Here is an 18,481-nt window from a genome sequence, read left to right as displayed (position 1 = left end):
TTGTTATTTACTTCTCTATATAAGACATCAATATACATACCTGTGCAACACAGGGGACCCTTTACTAAAGTACAGTAATTTTTACACTTACCAAACATTTAATGCAAACATTAATATGCAGGAAGTAAAAAGTCTGTGAGGTGAATGCAGTGAATGTGACCTTCATCTGCCCTGCATTTAGTGTACTGATTAGAGAGTTACCACACAGACACCACATTATATGCAGAGGTAGAAAGTGAGGAGCATCTGCACTACTTGCCATAGCATGTAATGCAATGCAGGACCAGAAAAAACACATAAAAATGTGCCATAGCCACAGTTGTGCTCTCCCCCTACATTCCAGCTCCATTCTCTCCCATTGCACATCCAATCCCTCTTCCAGCATTTAAAAATATCACCAATACACCTGATCCCCATTCCGGTACTCAAACATGGCATAAGCATGGCACAAGTCAACCCCCCCTTCCCTCTATATAAGAGTTACCACACTGGGAAGATCCATCAAGCCCAGTATCCTGTTTCCAACAGTGGCCAATCCAAGTCACAAGTATCTGACAAGATCCCAAAAAAGTAAAACGAATTTTATGCTAGAAATAAGCAGTGGATTTTTCCAAGTCCATCTTAATAATTTCTTTTAGGAAATTATCCAAACCTTTTTTAAAACCCTGCTAAGCTAACTGTTTTCACCACATTCTCCAAAGCTGAGTTTTATACATTGTCACTAATATGCCTTTTCATGAAAGCACCTGTGGCTCAGTGGGTAAAGGCACTGCTTCCATCTTCCAAAGGTCATGAGCTGTAAAAGGTATTTCTAGTTCATTACTATTTATAATTTAATAAACCAATATTCAGCATGTAACAATTAGTGATCTTTAAGTACCGAGAACCATGGGGTGAATTAGAACCAGCTAATGGTAGTAAATATCCAATCCTTGCGAGCTGCTGGAAATAATAAGGGTCTGGCCAGTATTTGGTTCCGGTACCCAAATAACTAACCAGGCTTAACACTGCTTTTTATGCCCCAGCATGTAATTCAGAGCGGGACCAGAAAATACACATAAAAATGTGCCATGACCACAGTTGTGCTCTCCCCCCAACCCTCCAACTCCATTCCCTCTCATTGCACATCCGATCCCCCTCCCAGCACTTAAACATCTTACCAATACTCCTGATCCCATTTCCGGCACTCAAACATGTCACTTAGCTAGTTATCTGGGCAGCAGCATTGCATACTGGTAGATAAGTATAGCTGAATATTATTGTTTGGACCAAACAGAGTTATTTAACAAGGCAGGAGCCTTTCCTACTCAGTTAAATCTCTCTAAATATCAATTGGTAAGATTTTACTCATACATACCTTAGGACCTTGATGCCCAATTCCAGGAGCACCCACAGGACCAACAGGACCAAAAGAGCCAGGTTCACCCTGGAAGCAGAAAAAAATATGCTTGGTGACTATGCACGTCTAATCAATACAAATATTCCTTATTGCGCTTAGGAATCGTTGGCCATAGTAACTAATAAGACAGCTTTTTGAGATCATAATATATTCTAGATCAGGGGTGTCCAACCTTTTGGCTTCCCTGGGCCGCATTGGCCAATAAAAATGTTTCTGGGGCCGCACAAATGCGCAAACGCTGCAGCAAGACACAGGAGGGAGCTGGCAAGATGGTAAACTCCCAGGGGCAGCAGAGGAAAACACTGCATCGCCCTCGATCAGGGTCATACAAAATCCTTCATGGGGCCACATGCGGCCCTCGGGCTGCAGGTTGGATACCCCTGCTCTAGATTATAGGACAGGGTACTCAAAGGGGTCCACAGGCCAGTCAGGTTTTCAAGATGTCCTTAATTAAAATGAGTTAACCTAAAGCCTAAGCTTGGGGATTTTGTTCCCGTTAGTTAAATAGCTGCCTATTGGATAACTCAAATTCCCAAAAACAGTTATTAAATATTTAATACAAACAAGTATTATCTGAATCAATTCAATTTTTTTTTTTTTTTTAATATATGTTTATTAGAGGAACAGTGCACAGAAGAAATGTACAACAGCCAAGCAGTAAGCAACAAAAGGCAAAAATACCCAGCAATACATGTGTACAATACTACCGGGCAAATGAGCAAACAGAGGTATCTCCCATGCAAAGTCCAATTTTTAATAAAGAAACCACCTCAACCCCAACATCCCCAGAACCCTCCCCCCACCCCACCCCTGCATGGAATTCTTTCTAGAGTGGATCTGAATCAATTCAATTTTAATCTTATCTCCCACAGTTCATTTCATTACAGTACTTTTACAACTTACCAATACTTAATTTATTAATAAATATCAGAATAATTTAGTCAGTGAACCTAATCCCATCACTCACACTCACACTCACTTTCCAACTTTCACACACATACTACAGTCATTGTGATTACTTTTATCCAAAACTGGATCTTGGTTAGTTCATGAGTTCATTAGTCCATAAGTATTGGTAAGTTGTAAAAGTACTGTAATGAAATGAACTGTGGGAGATAAGATTAAAATTGAATTGATTCAGATAATACTTGTTTGTATTAAATATTTAATAGCTGGTTTTTGGTAATTAAAATGAGTTAGAGAGATTTAAATATAAAGCAAAGATACTTACCTATAGCAGATGTTTTCTGAATACAGCAGGCATATATTCTTAAATGTGGATGACATCATCCACGAAACCTGGTATGAACAATATACCAAGTGCGCTGTAACTTTAAATTTTTAGGCAGTGCCCATACTGCTCATATTCCAGTGTCTTCCTTCCTGATATCGGCTCGTGGGACCATCAGTTCAGTACAAAGCTAAGAAGCCAACTAGGACAGGTGGGCAGGTTGTGAGAATATATATCTGCTGTCCTTGAAGAACCCCTGCTACAGGTAAGTATTTTCACTTTCTCCAAGGACAAGCAGGTATAATGCTCTCACATTTGGGACTCCCAAGCTACCAGGATCACGACTATGGAGAAGGATAATGAATATATAAACATGAGCCTTGCAAAACCTAAGAGGGTTGGAGGGAAAGTTGGTGCTCTGGTAGAGGAAAGAATTTAGAGAACTACTTAAGAACATAACATAAGAACATAAGAATAGCCTTACTGGGTCAGACAAATGCTCCATCAAGCCCAGTGGCCCATTCTCATGGTGGAAAATCCAGGTCACTAGTACCTGGTAAAAAAAATGAAAGAGTAGCAATATTCTATACTACCGATCCAGGGCAAGTAGTGGCTTCCCCCATGTCATTCTCAATAATAGACTATGGACTTTTCCTCCAGGAAATTGTCCAAACCTTTCTTAAAACCAGCTACACTATCTACTCTTACCACAACCTCTGCCAAAGCACTCCAGAGCTTAACTATTCTCTGAGTGAAAAAATATTTCCTCCTATTAGTTTTAAAAGTATTTCCCTGTAATTCCGAGTGCCCCCTAGTCTTTGTAACTTTTGACGGAGTGAAAAATCGATCCACTTGTACTTGTTCTACTCCACTCATGATTTTGTATACTTCAATCATATCTCTCCTCAGCCATCTCTTTTCCAAGCTGAAGAGCCCTAACCTTTTTAGTCTTTCCTCATATGAAAGGAATTCCATGCCCTTTATCATCTTGGTTGCTCTTCTTTGAACCTTTTCTAGTGCCACTATATCTTTCTTGAGATAAGGAGACCAGAATTGAATGCAATATTCCAGGTGAGGTCACACCATAGAGCAATACAGAGGCATTATAACATTCTTAGTCTTGTTAACCATCCATTTTTAATAATTCCTAACATCTTGCTTGCATTTTTGGCCACCACTGCACACTGCACGGCAGAAGGTTTCATCGTATTTTCTACAATGACACCCAGATCCTTTTTTTGGGTGATAACCCCCCAAGGTGAACCCTAGCATCTGATAACTATGATTTGGGTTATTCTTCCTAATGTGCATCACTTTGCATTTGTCCACATTAAATTTCATCTGCCACTTGGATGCTCAGTTTTCCAATATCCTAAGGTCTGCCTGCAATTTTTCTCAATCAGCATGCGTTTTAAAGAATAAAAATAAAAAAAACCCAACTTTGAACAGTTTAGTGTCATCTGCACATTTAATCACCTCACTCGTCATTCCAATTTCCAGATCATTTATAAATAAGTTAAACAACACCGTTCCCAGTGTCACTCCACTGTTTACTCTCCTTCATTGAGAAAAATGACCATTTAATCCTACCCTCTGTTTTCTATCCAATAATCAATTCCTAATCCACAACTGAACTTTGCCACCTATCCCATGACTCTTTAATTTTCTCAGGAGCCTCTCATGAGGAACTTTGTCATAAGCTTTCTGAAAATCTAGATACACTACATCAACCAGCTCACCTTTATCCACATGTTTATTCACACCTTCAAAGAAGTCATGCAAATTGATGAGGCAATATCTCCCTCAGCTGAACTCATGCTGACTCTGTCTCATCCTATATAATAAAACGCTAGCCGCGCATGCGCACTAAAAAAAACGTGTTCCGTGAGCGGAAAAAACAATTGCGCATGCGCGGCCCCGGCGGCGGCTTTCAAATAAAAAAAAAATTTTCCATAGCTGCGGCGGCCTTCCTCACCCCCGGCTCCTCTCTTGAACTGGACGGTCCCCGCGTCTGCCTACCCTTCCCCCCAACAAAGCGCATTCCCCCCCCCCCCCAACGAATCAATAAATCGAGCCGGGCCGCCCTCCGCAACAGACCAGAGAAGTTCTTTGCCGCTCACACCCCTTCCCTTGCCGCTGACCTGAATACCTACCCGGCGATTCAAGAAGCCTGTGCAGCAGTCTTCACACGCTGCTTCAGGCTCTTCTACTGCCCTGATTTGCTCTGCCGCGTCTCTGATGATGTCATCAGAGACGCGGCAGAGCAAATAAGCGCAGTAGAAGGACCCGAAGCAGCGTGTGAAGACTGCTGCACAGGCTTCTTGAATCGCCGACTTACAAGTGAAGGGGAGCGGGGGGGGGGCCGCAATGACTCTATCCGATTAATTAAAAAACTCTGCACAAGGGGAGCAGGAAGAGGTGCAGATGGACAGCGGGGGAAATTAAGGGAGACCTGCTGATGGACAGGGGGGGGGAATGAAGGGAGGCCTACTGCTGGACAGGGGGAGCAAGAAGAGGTGCTGATGGACAGGGGGGGAGATAAAACAAAGGGAGAAGGGCTGCTGCTGGATAAGGGGAGCAATGAAGAGGTGGTGGTGGACAGGGGGGAAAAATGAAGGGAGGCCTAATGCTGGACAGGGGGAGCAGGAAGAGGTGCTGATGGACAGGGGGAAAAAAATTAAGGGATGCCTACTGCTGGACAGGGGGAGCAGGAAGAGATGCTGATGGACAGGGGGAAAAAATAAAGGGAGGCCTACTGCTGGACAGAGGGAGCAGGAAGAGGTGATGATGGACAGGGGGAAAAAGGAAGGGATGCCTATTGTTGGACAGGGGGAGAAGGAAGAGGTACTGATGGACAGGGGGGAGGTAAAACAAAGGGGGAAGGGCTGTTGCTGGATAAAGGGAGCAGTGAAAGGGTGGTCGTGGACACAGGGGAGGTAAAAAGAAGGGAGAATGGACAGGAAAAAGTGGCTAAGGAGACAGAGAGAGAAAGAAATAAAGACAGACACACACATATATTCTAGCCCGAGGGAGGAAAATGCTGCACAGGGAAGTAGGGAGGGGGGAAATGCTGATGCACAAGGAAATGGAGGGGGAGGGAATGCTGATATGGCTACTGTACAGGAAGGTGGATAAGGGGAGATAAATGCTGCATAGGGGGCAGAAAGATAGATAAATAGAAAGAAAGACAAATAATAGGAGGGAGGGAGACAGAAATAAAAGAAGAAAGACACAAGGGCAGGGAGTGAGACAGAAAGAAAGACAGACATACATATATTCTAGCACCCGTTAATGTAACGGGCTTAAAGACTAGTTAAATCATGTTTGTTCACGTGTTCCACAATTTTATTTTTTTATAATTGTTTCCACTATCTTTCGTCGCTCCCAACTGCTGCTCTTCCCGAGGATTCTATCAGCTGATTTAGCACAGCAGCATAGAGGGGCCATTCTGGGGCGGTCCACTGGTCCAAGTCGCTTGAGAGGAAGCACACCAGGTTCTGAGGGAACTGTTTTTTCTTTCATCTCTCCTAACTGCTGCTCTTCCTGGGGATTCTATCAGCTGGTTCAACACAGCTTTCCTTTTCTGGGCTCTTGTCCAGAAGCAGAAGGGGGAAGCCATTGGCGCGATGCAGCATGGTCCCAATGTGGTCACCAGGGGTGGATTGATACCGGTGTTGGAGGATCTCCTGTGGCCTGCCCTCTCTCCCCCTCTCCTTGGTGGACTTGCACTCCTGCAGCTGCACTGTTGGACACATCAAAGGGAAATTGAACTTCACTTCAGGAGTGCCTGGCCTTGCCTGTCCGGTGACTGGTATCATGATGGTCTTCATTGGTATGGTTCCTGATCCTGCTTCTTTAGTGGCGGCTGGTTGACCTGGTTTTGCAAAACTGAACTTACTATCAAGCCGCCTCAGAGACTTTTCTATCTCTTAAATTTGTTTTATTTTATTTTTAATTTTTTGTCTTCTTTCATTATTTCTATTTTCTATTTCTTTGATTTTTGATCTTGGAAATGTATTACTTATTTTTATTTTAATCTTTAGCTAGATTTTAATCTTTAGCTAGATTGTGAGCCTTCGGGATAGATAGGGTAGAGTTTCTCAAGTACCTAATTTCATTTTAGCTTGATACATTGTAAACCACTTAGGTCAGTAAAATTCAGGAGCGGTATATCAAAACTTAAATAAACAAACTATCTTGCCCGGCCTCTCCTGGACCTCCTCTGGAACCCTTTTTAAAAATCGGCATAATATTGGCTATCCTCCAATCGTCAGGTACTACAGACGATTTTAGCAACAGGTTTAAGATCATTAACAGCAGGTCAACAATTTCATGTTTGAGTTCATTTAGTACCCTGATATGTATACCATCCAGTCCAGGTGATATATTACTTTTTAACTTGTCAATTTGGCTTAGTACATCTTCCAGATTCACTGAGATTTCTTTCAATTCCTCTGCATCATCACCCTTGAAAACCATTTCCAGTTCAGATAGATCTCTTACATCTTCTTCCGTAAAGACCGAAGCAAAGAATTCAATCAGTCTCTCAGCTATGACTTTATCCTCCCTGAGCACCCCTACTTTTCCAAACCAACTGTCTCTTTTGGAGTTTTGCTCCAAATAGTAGTGAGAAGTAAAGGCATGGACTAAGGACCAAGTAGCCACTTTGCAGATGTACTCAATAGGTGCAGCACAGAAATGAGCCACCTAAGTAGCCATAGGTTAGACATTGTGGGCTATTACACAGTCCTAAAACATCAGCCCAGCCTGAGTTACAGTCTGCTAGCCAAGTGGAGATGGTTCTCTTGGTAACAGGAACTCCAAGTCTTTCAGGATCAAAAGCCACAAAATACTGGAAAGATCTTCTATGAGATTTATTCCAGTCTAGATAGTATTTCAGAGCACATTTGCAGTGAAGAGCTACATCTCCAGGATGTATATGCATTTTTGGAAAGAAAGCAGGTAGAACTATGGACTGGTTGAGGTGGAATTCTGAGATGACTTTAGGCAGAATTTTGGATGAGTTTGAAGCACTACTCTATTATAGTAGAATTTTGTGTAGGAGGATCAGTCACAAGAGTTTGAAATTCACTCACCCAGTGTGCAAACATGAGGGCAATAAGGAAAATAACTTTCCAAGTAAGAAGTTTGAGAAAGCATGATGTAAATAGCTCAAAGGGAGACTTCATTAGAGCAGATAAGTACTACATTAAGATTCCACAGTGATGACCTGAAGCACCCACTGGTCTGTTATAATAATCTAACATTGATGGAAATAGATTAATCTGCCTCCGATGGGGAGACTGGGAAGAAGAAGCAGGGAAATGTTGGCAATGCTCTCTAAAAAGTAGTCAAAAGGAAGCCTGCTGTTTAGACTGAGGTTCTGATTTCTGTGTCCTTGAACAGGGTCATTGAACAGGAGGCCTAGAAGATAAGGAAGATGGCTGATTGTAACGCCTTTTGGTGTTACAATGAGCATCTGGATGAGGCAGAACATCTTCTAGACAAGAAAGAAGATTAAAAGGTTTGTGGTTTAAATAATGTGGTCATACTATATGTGTGTGTTTTTTTTATCTTATCTGCTACCTCCTCAATTTTATCCCCAAATAAGTTGTCGCCCTGACAAGGAACATTGGGAAGGCATTCTTGAACTGAAGTTTCCAGATCAGATACTCTAAGCAATGCCAAGCAACAAACTGAAATTGCTACTGCAGATGTGAAGAAAGAAACATCAAATGCATTGAAAATTCCTCTAGCTATATACGTTTCTTGGTGAACAATTTCTTTAGACATAATTGTTGAAATTGTTTTAGTTTGTCGACTCTAGACTCTAGAGGGACGAATGTCTCAAACTGTGACAGTTGTTTAAGTAATGATTTAACATGTAGAATTGGTAGTCCATAATTATGTTGATGAGCATAAATGATTGGAAAATATATTTACCAAAAGAGTCCAATGCCCTGGTTTCTCTGCCTGGAGGAGCAGAAGTGTAAGATCATGAGCTGCATAATCATTAGAGGACAGATTCCACAACTAATAAATGATATTGAAGCTGAGTTCTGTCAAAGCCTGTACACTTTTGAATTTTGTACATTGTCTCTATCTTTTTAGGAACTACCTGGACTGACAGGGGATTCTCCCAGTTAAAGGGCTCAGTGCCTTGAGGAAGTCAAGTAACTAGGATGCCGAAAACAATTGACATTCGCAGAAGTAAAAAAGGACTGGAGTGGGCTGAAAGACAAAAAATGAAAAATTGACAAAAATAAAACTAACATGGGGTAAAATACTGCAGCATGATAAAGACAAGAAATTTTAAAGAAAATAGAGAATAATAAGTACAGGCACAAAAAAAAAAAAGAAGGCAAAAGTTTGACATGCTGAAGAGAAAACTGAAGGCACAGCTTCTCAGCTCTATGGAAAAAAAAAGGACTGATGGTCCCTAAAGCCTACATCAGTTGGGAAAGCATCAGCAGGCGTGCAGTATGGGCACTGCCTAAAGATTTAAAGTGACAGTGCACTTGGTAGCGTCCGTTCTGGGTTCCACTGATGACATTTCATTCACATATGAGAATATTATGCCTGTTTGTCTTCAGAGAATGGAGGTGACAGGCATGTAAATCTCTCTCATGTCTATTTATTATATCATATACAAAGAAGCCAATGAAATTCTAATACAAACTTTATTTTTTAATTCTCTCTAACTTTGCACTCTAAACTTCATTTTACGAAGGTGCGCTAGTGGTTTTAGCGCACACACTTGATTAGCGCGCGCTAGCCAAAACACTACCGCCTTCTCAAGAGGAGGCGGTAGTCGCTAGCGTGTGTGGCATTTTAGCGTGCGCTATTCTGCGCGTTAAGGACCTAACGCGCCTTCATAAAAGGAGCCCTGAATATTCTTAAACACTTCATACCTCATATATAATCACATTGGAAGCCCTTCCCTTCCCCACCATAACATTAAAAAACATTTTCAATGCCAGCATTAGCCAAAGGCATTTGTCATGTATATTTATTAGGGATATTCTGAAAATTCAGCTGGAGTCCCAGAACAGGTTTGAGCACCCCTGTTTTCGGATATTAAAAGGGAAAAGTTATTAACATGCAATAAGGGAATATGCCATGTTATTTGCATATAACATACATTAACTGGCAAAAAATAAAATACATGCATTAGTTGTCCTTATTCAGACAGTTTAATGTATCACACAGTGAATAATAATGATATGCAAAGTGTGCAAAAGCAGTTCTGTTTTATGCAAACTGAATAATATGTCTTGTGTTTAACTCACAAGCTCTGATATTCATGGAATGATAATGCCACCTTTGAGACAGTTTTATTTTTCCTCCCCAAGAGCATTGTGCTGCTCTCTTATGCCATCGGAAGCGGAAGAACAGGTATAGGCACGTGGGATCTCTCAGAGAGAGAAAGAGATAATGGTTACGGCAGATGGGTAGACTAGATGGGCCGTTTGGCCTTTATCTGCCATCATATTTCTATGTTTCTATGTAACCGACCAAGGCCGTTCTGGTCGCCCATCAACATAGCCAAGTGGCCAGTGCAGTGGACTGTAGAGATGGGGATTCAGGCCCGTATCCCAGTCTAACTAGTACACCTGTTGTGGGATGTGTGAGCCCTCCAAAGCCCGCCAAAAAACTGTACCTACAAATAGGTGACACCTGCAGGCATAAAAGCTATTATGGTGTACAGTTGAATAGAATAGGATTGTTTTTTTGGGGGGCTCCTCATACAATGTAAAGGGGTAATAGTAAGATGGAACCTTCTATGTGATGTCCATTGCAGTGCCCCCTGGGGTGCCCCACTGCTCTGCTGGGATGTCTGTGTGCTCAGTCTACTAAGAATGCTGGACCCCCCCCCCCCAAAATACATCTTAATGGCTTGTTTTTGTGCATTTTCCCTTGGACTATTTTTTCTTCTTCTTCAAAAATGGTCCAAAAGATAGATACACTGAGCTATGAAATATCCAGCAAATAGCCATTTTCAAAACAGAAAGTTGGGAATTTTTCTAGTTTAAAAATGGCTATTTTCTCTATAGGATTTTGTACATTTTTCCCAAAACATTTAAAATTGGATTTAGTCATCATATTGAAAATGCCTGATAGTATGCTTGGATTTTCAGAAAGCATTTGACAAAGCTCTTCAGGAAATGGAATAAGTAATCCCCCCACCCCTATTGATTAGAAATTGGCTAAAAGACAGAAATCAGAGAATAGGACTAAATGTGTACTTTTTCAAAATTTATAATGGCTTTGAATAATTTTGCGTCATTCTGCAAATTTGATCACTTTGCTCATTTTTTTCCATTCTCAATATCATTAATGCTGATATGGAGCCATATAAGCATTAATGATATTGAGAATGGAAAAAAATGAGCAAAGTGATCAAATTTGCAGAATGACGCAAAATTATTCAAAGCCATTGAAATAGCAGAGAATTGTGATGAATTGCAAAATTTTGGGTCTTATGAAACTAGGAGATTACGGCCAAGTGGAAAGTGATACACATGGGAGACAAGAAAAAGTCCTAATTACTAGTACAAAATGCTGGGCTCAGATTTAGAATTCACCACTTGAGAAAAAAATCATGGAGCCATGGTGAACTATGTTTATGCTTATGTTTATTAAAAACTTTATTTACCGCATAATAGCCATAAAAGGATCCAACGGTTTGCATAAGAACATAAGCAGTGCCTCCGCTGGGTCAGACCAGAGGTCCATCGTGCCCAGCAGTCCACACACGCGGTGGCCCAACAGGTCCAGGACCTGTGCAGTAATCCTCTATCTATATCCCTCTATCCCCTTTTCCAGCAGGAAATTGTCCAATCCTTTCTTGAACCCCAGTACTGTACTCTGCCCTATTACGTCCTCTGGAAGCGCATTCCAGGTGTCCACCACACGTTGGGTAAAGAAGAACTTCCTAGCATTCGTTTTGAATCTGTCCCCTTTCAACTTTTCCGAGTGCCCTCTTGTTCTTTTATTATTCGAAAGTTTGAAGAATCTGTCCCTCTCTACTCTCTCTATGCCTTTCATGATCTTGTAAGTCTCTATCATATCCCCTCTAAGTCTCCTCTTCTCCAGGGAAAAGAGTCCCAGTTTTTCTAATCTCTCAGCGTATGAAAGGTTTTCTATCCCTTTTATCAGACGTGTCGCTCTTCTCTGAACCCTCTCGAGTAACGCCATATCTTTCTTAAGGTACGGCGACCAATATTGGACGCAGTACTCCAGATGCAGACGCACCATCACCCGATACAACGGCAGGATAACTTCTTTCGTTCTGGTTGTAATACCCTTCTTGATTATGCCTAGCATTCTATTTGCCTTCTTAGTGGCCGCTGCGCACTGTGCCGTCGGCTTCATTGTCATGTCCACCATTACCCCCAAGTCCCTTTCTTGGGTGCTCTCCTTCAATAATATCCCTCCCATCGTATAGCTGCACCTGGGGTTTCTGCTTCCCACATGTAGTACTTTACATTTCTCAACGTTGAACTTCATCTGCCATCTCGTCGCCCATTCCTCTAGTTTGTTCAAGTCTCTTTGCAATTCTTCGCAGTCCTCTTTAGTCCGAGCTCCTCTAAATAGTTTGGTGTCATCCGCAAATTTTATTATCTCACACTTCATCCCTGTTTCTAGATCATTTATGAATATATTAAATAGCAATGGCCCAAGCACCGAGCCCTGCGGGACACCACTCGTGACCCTCCTCCAGTCCGAGTAGTGGCCCTTCACTCCCACCCTCTGTTTCCTACCCGCCAACCAATTTCTGATCCATCTATGTACATCTCCTTCCACCCCAATGCGTTCCAGAGCTTAACTATTCTCTGAGTGAAAAAATATTTCCTTCTATTGGTTTTAAAAGTATTTCCTTGCAGTTTCATCGAGTGTCCCCTAGTCTTTGTAATTTTTGACAGAGTTAAAAATTGATCCACTTGTACCCTTTCTAATCCACTGAACAGGTTCCTTTAAGAAACAACAGGCCTGGCTCAACATTACTGCGACCAAGAACACGCAATGTTTCCAGCAGTAGCAGTAAAAAATTTTGTTTCCTGCAAAGTCACTATCTTGCCTTACTGTGGTATCAAAGGTTAGAGACTGCTGTCGTCAAACACCACAACTTAGTAACTACCCCTCAATGTCTTTCAGTTATCAACACTCAGACATCTTTTTACTTTCAGACTATTGTATTACCCATTAAGAACAGCACTGTTTTTTGTTTGCTTATCAGATGATGCCCAATATTCTTTTGGCAATTCAATTTCTGCTTTGAGAAAAAACTGTCGAATAGCCCAGAAAGACATTTCTGCCCTTCTGCATAGCTCACCATGAATTCCTTTGAAGCTTAAAAAGAATGTGTTTTATGCTAATGAAACAGATAATTTAAAGGGAGCTACATTTCAAACAAAATACATTTTAGATTTCAACAGAAGCATAATTTGCATTGAAAATAATAAAAAATTGCAGCTCATTGGAGTTTAAGGTGTTTTTATTCTTCCTGGCACTGACCACAAACCAGCCACTACAGATTGTTTCTAAAGAACATCTGGGCTTCCTCCAGCATGTGAAATGCAAGAATTATTCCAGCTGTTTCAGTTCTGTGTAGGTGTTATAGGCACATTTCCCTGGTTAGCGAGCCTAAATTGGGAGCTAAAACTGGTGGCTGCTATCACAAAGTATGCGTTTCCAAGAATTGTTTCTGAGCCCTGCTAGATGAATTAAATCATTGTCTTCCCTGGGACTGCTGCATTGTAACCAGCATTTTGGCTGCTGCTCTTAGGAACATTTATTTCCAAGAAGCAAAACATACTGTAGAAAGTCCACTGTTTATTTGATGATATTACCATAATTTAGTGGCCAAAAAGAAAGAATGCTGAATACCATGTTGATTCAAAACTGGCATGGCAAGGGGCAGGAAGAACAAATCGATGGTCATTAAAATAGCACAAGGCTCAACCAGGAACATAAGGAATGGTCACTACAGATAAATAAGAAAGAATGCCTAAATGAAGAGCCTTATGAATTAATGAAAGAATATTATACTAGACCCTAAATGGTACAGGAAGCCAATGAAGCTTAATAAATAGCAGAGTGATGCAGTCATATCTTTGTGCTCAACAGAGAAAATGAGGTTGAGATCATTGCCTAATTATGGGGCAAATCATTGAAGGCTTTTCTTTTTCGGAAGGGATTCCATTATATTACAGTTTTTCAATGCTGTGTTCATCAAAAAGACCGTTTATGATATTTTATCATTTTGGGACAAATTGGGCCTGATATTCAGCCAGTGGGAGCAGCCTGGCTACTTCCCACAGGCTACGGCAATCAAGCCCTGGCATTGAATATCTGGGGCAAAGTTCAGCAGCTTGTACCTAGCCAGCCAAGATAATTTTCACTGGCTGGCCTACTAAGGAAAAACATGACCACAGATAGAATTGCTTTTTATTGTTTTGTTTTATTTTATTTATAACCCGCTTTTCCCAAAGCGGTTCACAATGTAAACATACTGTATTTTTTGCTCCATAAGACTCACCCCAGATTTAGAGGAGGAAAACAAGAAAAAAAACATTCTGAACCAAATTGTATACTAATATATACTTGGCACCTTTAAATTTCATCCCAGCCCCTCGGCACCTTTAAATTCCATCCCAGACCCCCGACAGTACCTTTAGATTGTGGTGGTTGGTGGACGGCTGCCTGCTGATGATGTTGGGGCCCGCAACACACATGTGCGCTACTGTGTGGGCGCATGACACTTCTGAATGGCTGCCTCGGTTCTTGTGCTTGTGTGTTGCGGGCCCCGACATAATCAGTAGACAGCCGTCCACTGACCACCACAATTTAAAGGTACCACCAGGGGTGGTGGTGGTGGTGGTATATTCGCTTCATAAGATGCACCCTTATTTCCACCCACTTTTTTGGGGGGGAAAAAGTGTGTCTTATTGAGCGAATACAGTATATAATAAAAGTACATAAAATACATGTGAAAACGCTCATAAAATAAGAGACCAGCGCTTACACCAAAACAGATGCTTTAATGTCCATATTTCATATTGCAAAATAAATGTCTCTTCAATAACTTCTTAAACCCATCAAGATTACATTGCTGAGCTTCCGGTGATGTCACGAAGCATGGTGGATGGTTAGAGTACGAGCTCTGACCTCCGTGGGCATTTACCTCCTTCCCAAAGGTGCTTTAGTGCTTCCTCCTGGCCCGGAACCCGGTTATTTTAAGTCCGGAGCAGATCGTATATAAACAATGCCGTCAAAAAAACAGTCTGCAGAGGGGCGTCAGCCCGACACGGGAGGAGAGCAGTGCGGCCTGCATCATGTGCGTGGGGCCTCCAGAGCGCCCGAGCGCGAGTCAGGGGAGAGCGCGTCGGAGGACAAGTCAGAGAGGGGCGCCTCTCCGAGATTGAGACGGCAGGAATGCGCTACGGCTGTCACCAAAGCAGATCTTCAGCAGTGGGCTTTAGATATTAAACAAGAGGTGGCAGCTGTGAAGGGTAAGATTAAGGATGCAGTAAAAGAAATCCGGAAGGACTTTGCTGACCTCCTGGGGAGAGTGGAGGAGACCGAGAGGCGTATTGGGGACCAAGAGGTGGTGGTGCAAGATCTGAGTGGGGCTTTCGCAGCAGCTCGGAAGGACAGGCAGGACTGTTTTACCCGCCTTGAGGACCTGGAGAACCGGTCCCGCAGAAACAATGTGCACATCAGAGGGGTGCCTGAGCTGGCTGAGTATCAGGATGCTGTGCATGTGGTCCAGGAGATCTTTGGGACCCTTTGCCCACAGGAGGAGGAAGCGGTTGGTGCAAGGGCGGTGAAGGTAGACAGGGCCCACCGGGCCTCGAGATATCATAGCTTGCCTTCATGCTTTTGTGGACAAGGATCAGATGGTGTGGAAGGCCAGAGAGCTGGGCACGTTTGATTGGAAGGGGCATAAAGTGGAAGTTTTTCAAGATCTTTCGGCAATTACACTGCAGAGGAGGCGGGAATTTCGTCCTGTGGTTCAGATTCTGAGAAAGCATAATTTGAAATACCGCTGGCTCTTTCCATTTGGGCTCCTGATTACCATTAATGGGGCACACAAGAGAGTCACAACCCTGTCTGATGCTGGGGCGCTGCTGCGGAGGGAAGGTCTCATGAGCGTGGAGGATCCCCCTCTGGGGAAATCCTTGGACCAGCCGGCGGAGCGATTCCAGTGGCAAACTAGATTACCGCGGAGCAGGGCCAGCGACTTGAGGCGAAGCTGAGACTGTGGCGGTCTTACCCTATGGAGAACTTCTGGAGACCTGAGACTTTTGGAACACATGGACTGTGTCCTGTGTATGGCAGAATGCCTGGGGGTTTGAGTGAGGGGCATCTTGTAGGGGGGAGTGGTTGCAGTGTGTGTGTGTTGGGCGGTACTTTTGGGAGGGGGGTGCATGATGGGGACATGGGCTTTGGTGGGGTCACCCGAAATAATGGAAGGGAGACGGAGGTGGTGGGGGTGGGTTTGGTGGGGAGGGGGGTGGGGTGGAGGGGGGCTAGGGGGTGACAGCTTGGGATTTGGGGGATGGTGCGGGGGGAGAACGAGGGGAGACTTGTGTGGTTTTATTATTTGGGGTTATGGCGGTTGCTAAATTGAGAGTGAGCAGCTTTAATGTCAAGGGTCTCAACATGCCCCGTAAACGCCAGTTATTGTTAAAAGAATTAAAGCGGTTGAGGATTGATATTAGTTTTGTGCAAGAAACCCATTTTTTGAAAACTGGGGAAAAGTTGATACAATATAAAGAATATCTGGACAGGGTTTGGGCCTCTAATAGGAAGGAGAGGAAGAAGGCGGGGGTGGATATTTTGTTTGCTAGACATCTTAAATTGGTCCCCGAACAGGAATGGAGGGATGAGGGGGGACGTTGGGTTATTTGATTGGGTCAAATCAATGGGGAAGTGGTTACGTTGGTGAATCTGTATGCCCCGAATGCTCAACAGGGTGCCTTTTTTGACAAGGTATTGGCCAAAGTACTGTTGGTTAAAAAGGGAACGTTGCTGGTGGGCGGGGACTTTAATCTGGTGGTTGACCCCTGTTGGGATTCTACTGGGGCTGGGGGGGACAGGCTTAAGGCCGATAGGAAGCGTCTTAAGCATTTTGTTGCTGTTCTAAATGTGGTAGATGGCTGGCGTTCTCAGCACTGGATGGATAAGGATTTTTCTTACTACTCCCCCGTGCATGCGGTTTATACCAGAATAGATATGCTGTATTTGGATAAGGGGTGGGGGGGCAGATTACTTGACACGCGCATCGAGGACATTGGGTGGTCGGATCATGCTCCTATTTGGATGGATGTCCGCTGGGGGGCGTCACGCGTGGGGACCGATACTGGAAATTGAATGATAGTCTATTAAAGGATCCTTTGCTGCTCCGTAAGGTGGAGCAGGTTATTTTGGATTTTTTGGAGCATAATGCTGTTAACCAATACTCTCCGATGACGATCTGGGAAAGCTTGAAAGCGGTGCTACGGGGGGAGCTTATATCGATGGCTGCGTATAAAAAGCGGCTTACCTTGCAGAAGGAACGGAGCCTGAGAGAGACTCTAAGGCAGCTAGTAGACCAACATAAGCGGGGTCAGGGAGGGGCAGCCCTGGGGCTTCGGATTCGTGAGGTTCGGGCGGACTTGGGGAAGTTGGAGGATGAGGAGGTCCAATTCAATCTTGAACGCCTTCGTCTATGGTTTTTTGAGTCTGGTAATAGAGCGGGGACATTGTTGGCTCATCGTCTCCGCCTTAAGCAGACACAATCTAATATCATGGCTATTAAAGATGGTTCGGGGCAGACATTGACAGCTGAAGGAGCTATACATGCTCGCTTCTGTGAATTTTATCAGCAGCTTTATACGCCAGAGAGTCAGGGGTCGGAGGAGGAGATTAAGACTTATCTTCAGGATCTGGGCTTGGCATCCCTTCCGGCTTCGGTTGTGCAAGGGCTGGATGAAGATATTTCTTTGGAGGAAGTGCATAATGTGATCCGACAGTTGAAACCGGGGAAATCCCCGGGCTTAGATGGGTTCACGGGGTTGTTTTATAAGAAGTTGTCTTCCTTGGTGGTGCCGTTGTTGGCGTGCTTATATAATGATCTGAGAGACGGGGCTCAATTACCTTTCTTCATGCGTTTGGCAGGGATCACGATTTTGCCAAAGCCGGGGAAGGATGCTACCCAGTGTGGGAGTTATAGGCCGATATCCCTGCTGGGTATTGACACAAAGATTTTTGCTCGGGTGCTTGCTGATAGGTTAGCGTCTCATATGCCGACACTTATTCACCCCGACCTGGTGGGGTTCATAGGGGGTCGGCAGGCGGCGGATGGGATCCGTAACGTTTTGAACTTGGTCTGGCAGGCCCGCCGTTCCGGTGGTTCCTGGGTGGCGGTGGCAGTGGATGCCGAAAAGGCGTTTGACCGGGTGGATTGGCGATTTATGGAGGCGGTCCTACGCCATGTTGGCCTGGGGCCCCGCTATGTGTCCTGGGTACTCTCTTTGTATAATGGACCCATGGCGTGTGTGAAAATCAATGGGGTCTACTCCTCTCCCTTTGAATTACAGCGGGGGATGAGGCAAGGCTGTCCCTTATCCTCCTTGTTATTTGCTTTGGTGATTGAGCCTCTTGCACAAAAGATTCGACTGTCAACTAGGGTGCGAGGTGTAATGGTTCAGGGGAGGGAACACAAGTTGTCTTTATTCGCTGATGATATCTTGGCAATTGTAGAGGGCTCCATGGAGTCCCTTCATTCCCTTCAGGAACTTATGGCAACCTATGGGGCTTTATCGGATTTTAAGGCTAACATGGCTAAAATGGAGATCCTTAAT

At 43.5% G+C, this 18,481-nt stretch overlaps 1 protein-coding gene across 1 annotated transcript in view; it reads right to left on the bottom strand.

Moving 5' to 3' along the window:
• COL28A1 (collagen type XXVIII alpha 1 chain) overlaps positions 1-18,481 on the bottom strand; it is a 312,775-nt gene that overhangs the window by 172,250 nt on the left and 122,044 nt on the right. The window contains exon 12 of the mRNA XM_033931029.1: positions 1,358-1,426. Within this exon, the coding sequence (XP_033786920.1) occupies positions 1,358-1,426 (69 nt within the window). The remainder of the gene's footprint in view (positions 1-1,357; positions 1,427-18,481) is intronic.

The sequence above is a fragment of the Geotrypetes seraphini genome, chromosome 2 (genome assembly GCF_902459505.1).
Source record: "Geotrypetes seraphini chromosome 2, aGeoSer1.1, whole genome shotgun sequence".
Taxonomy (NCBI): Eukaryota; Metazoa; Chordata; class Amphibia; order Gymnophiona; family Dermophiidae; genus Geotrypetes; species Geotrypetes seraphini.
This window is presented reverse-complemented; position numbering and strand designations above follow the sequence as displayed.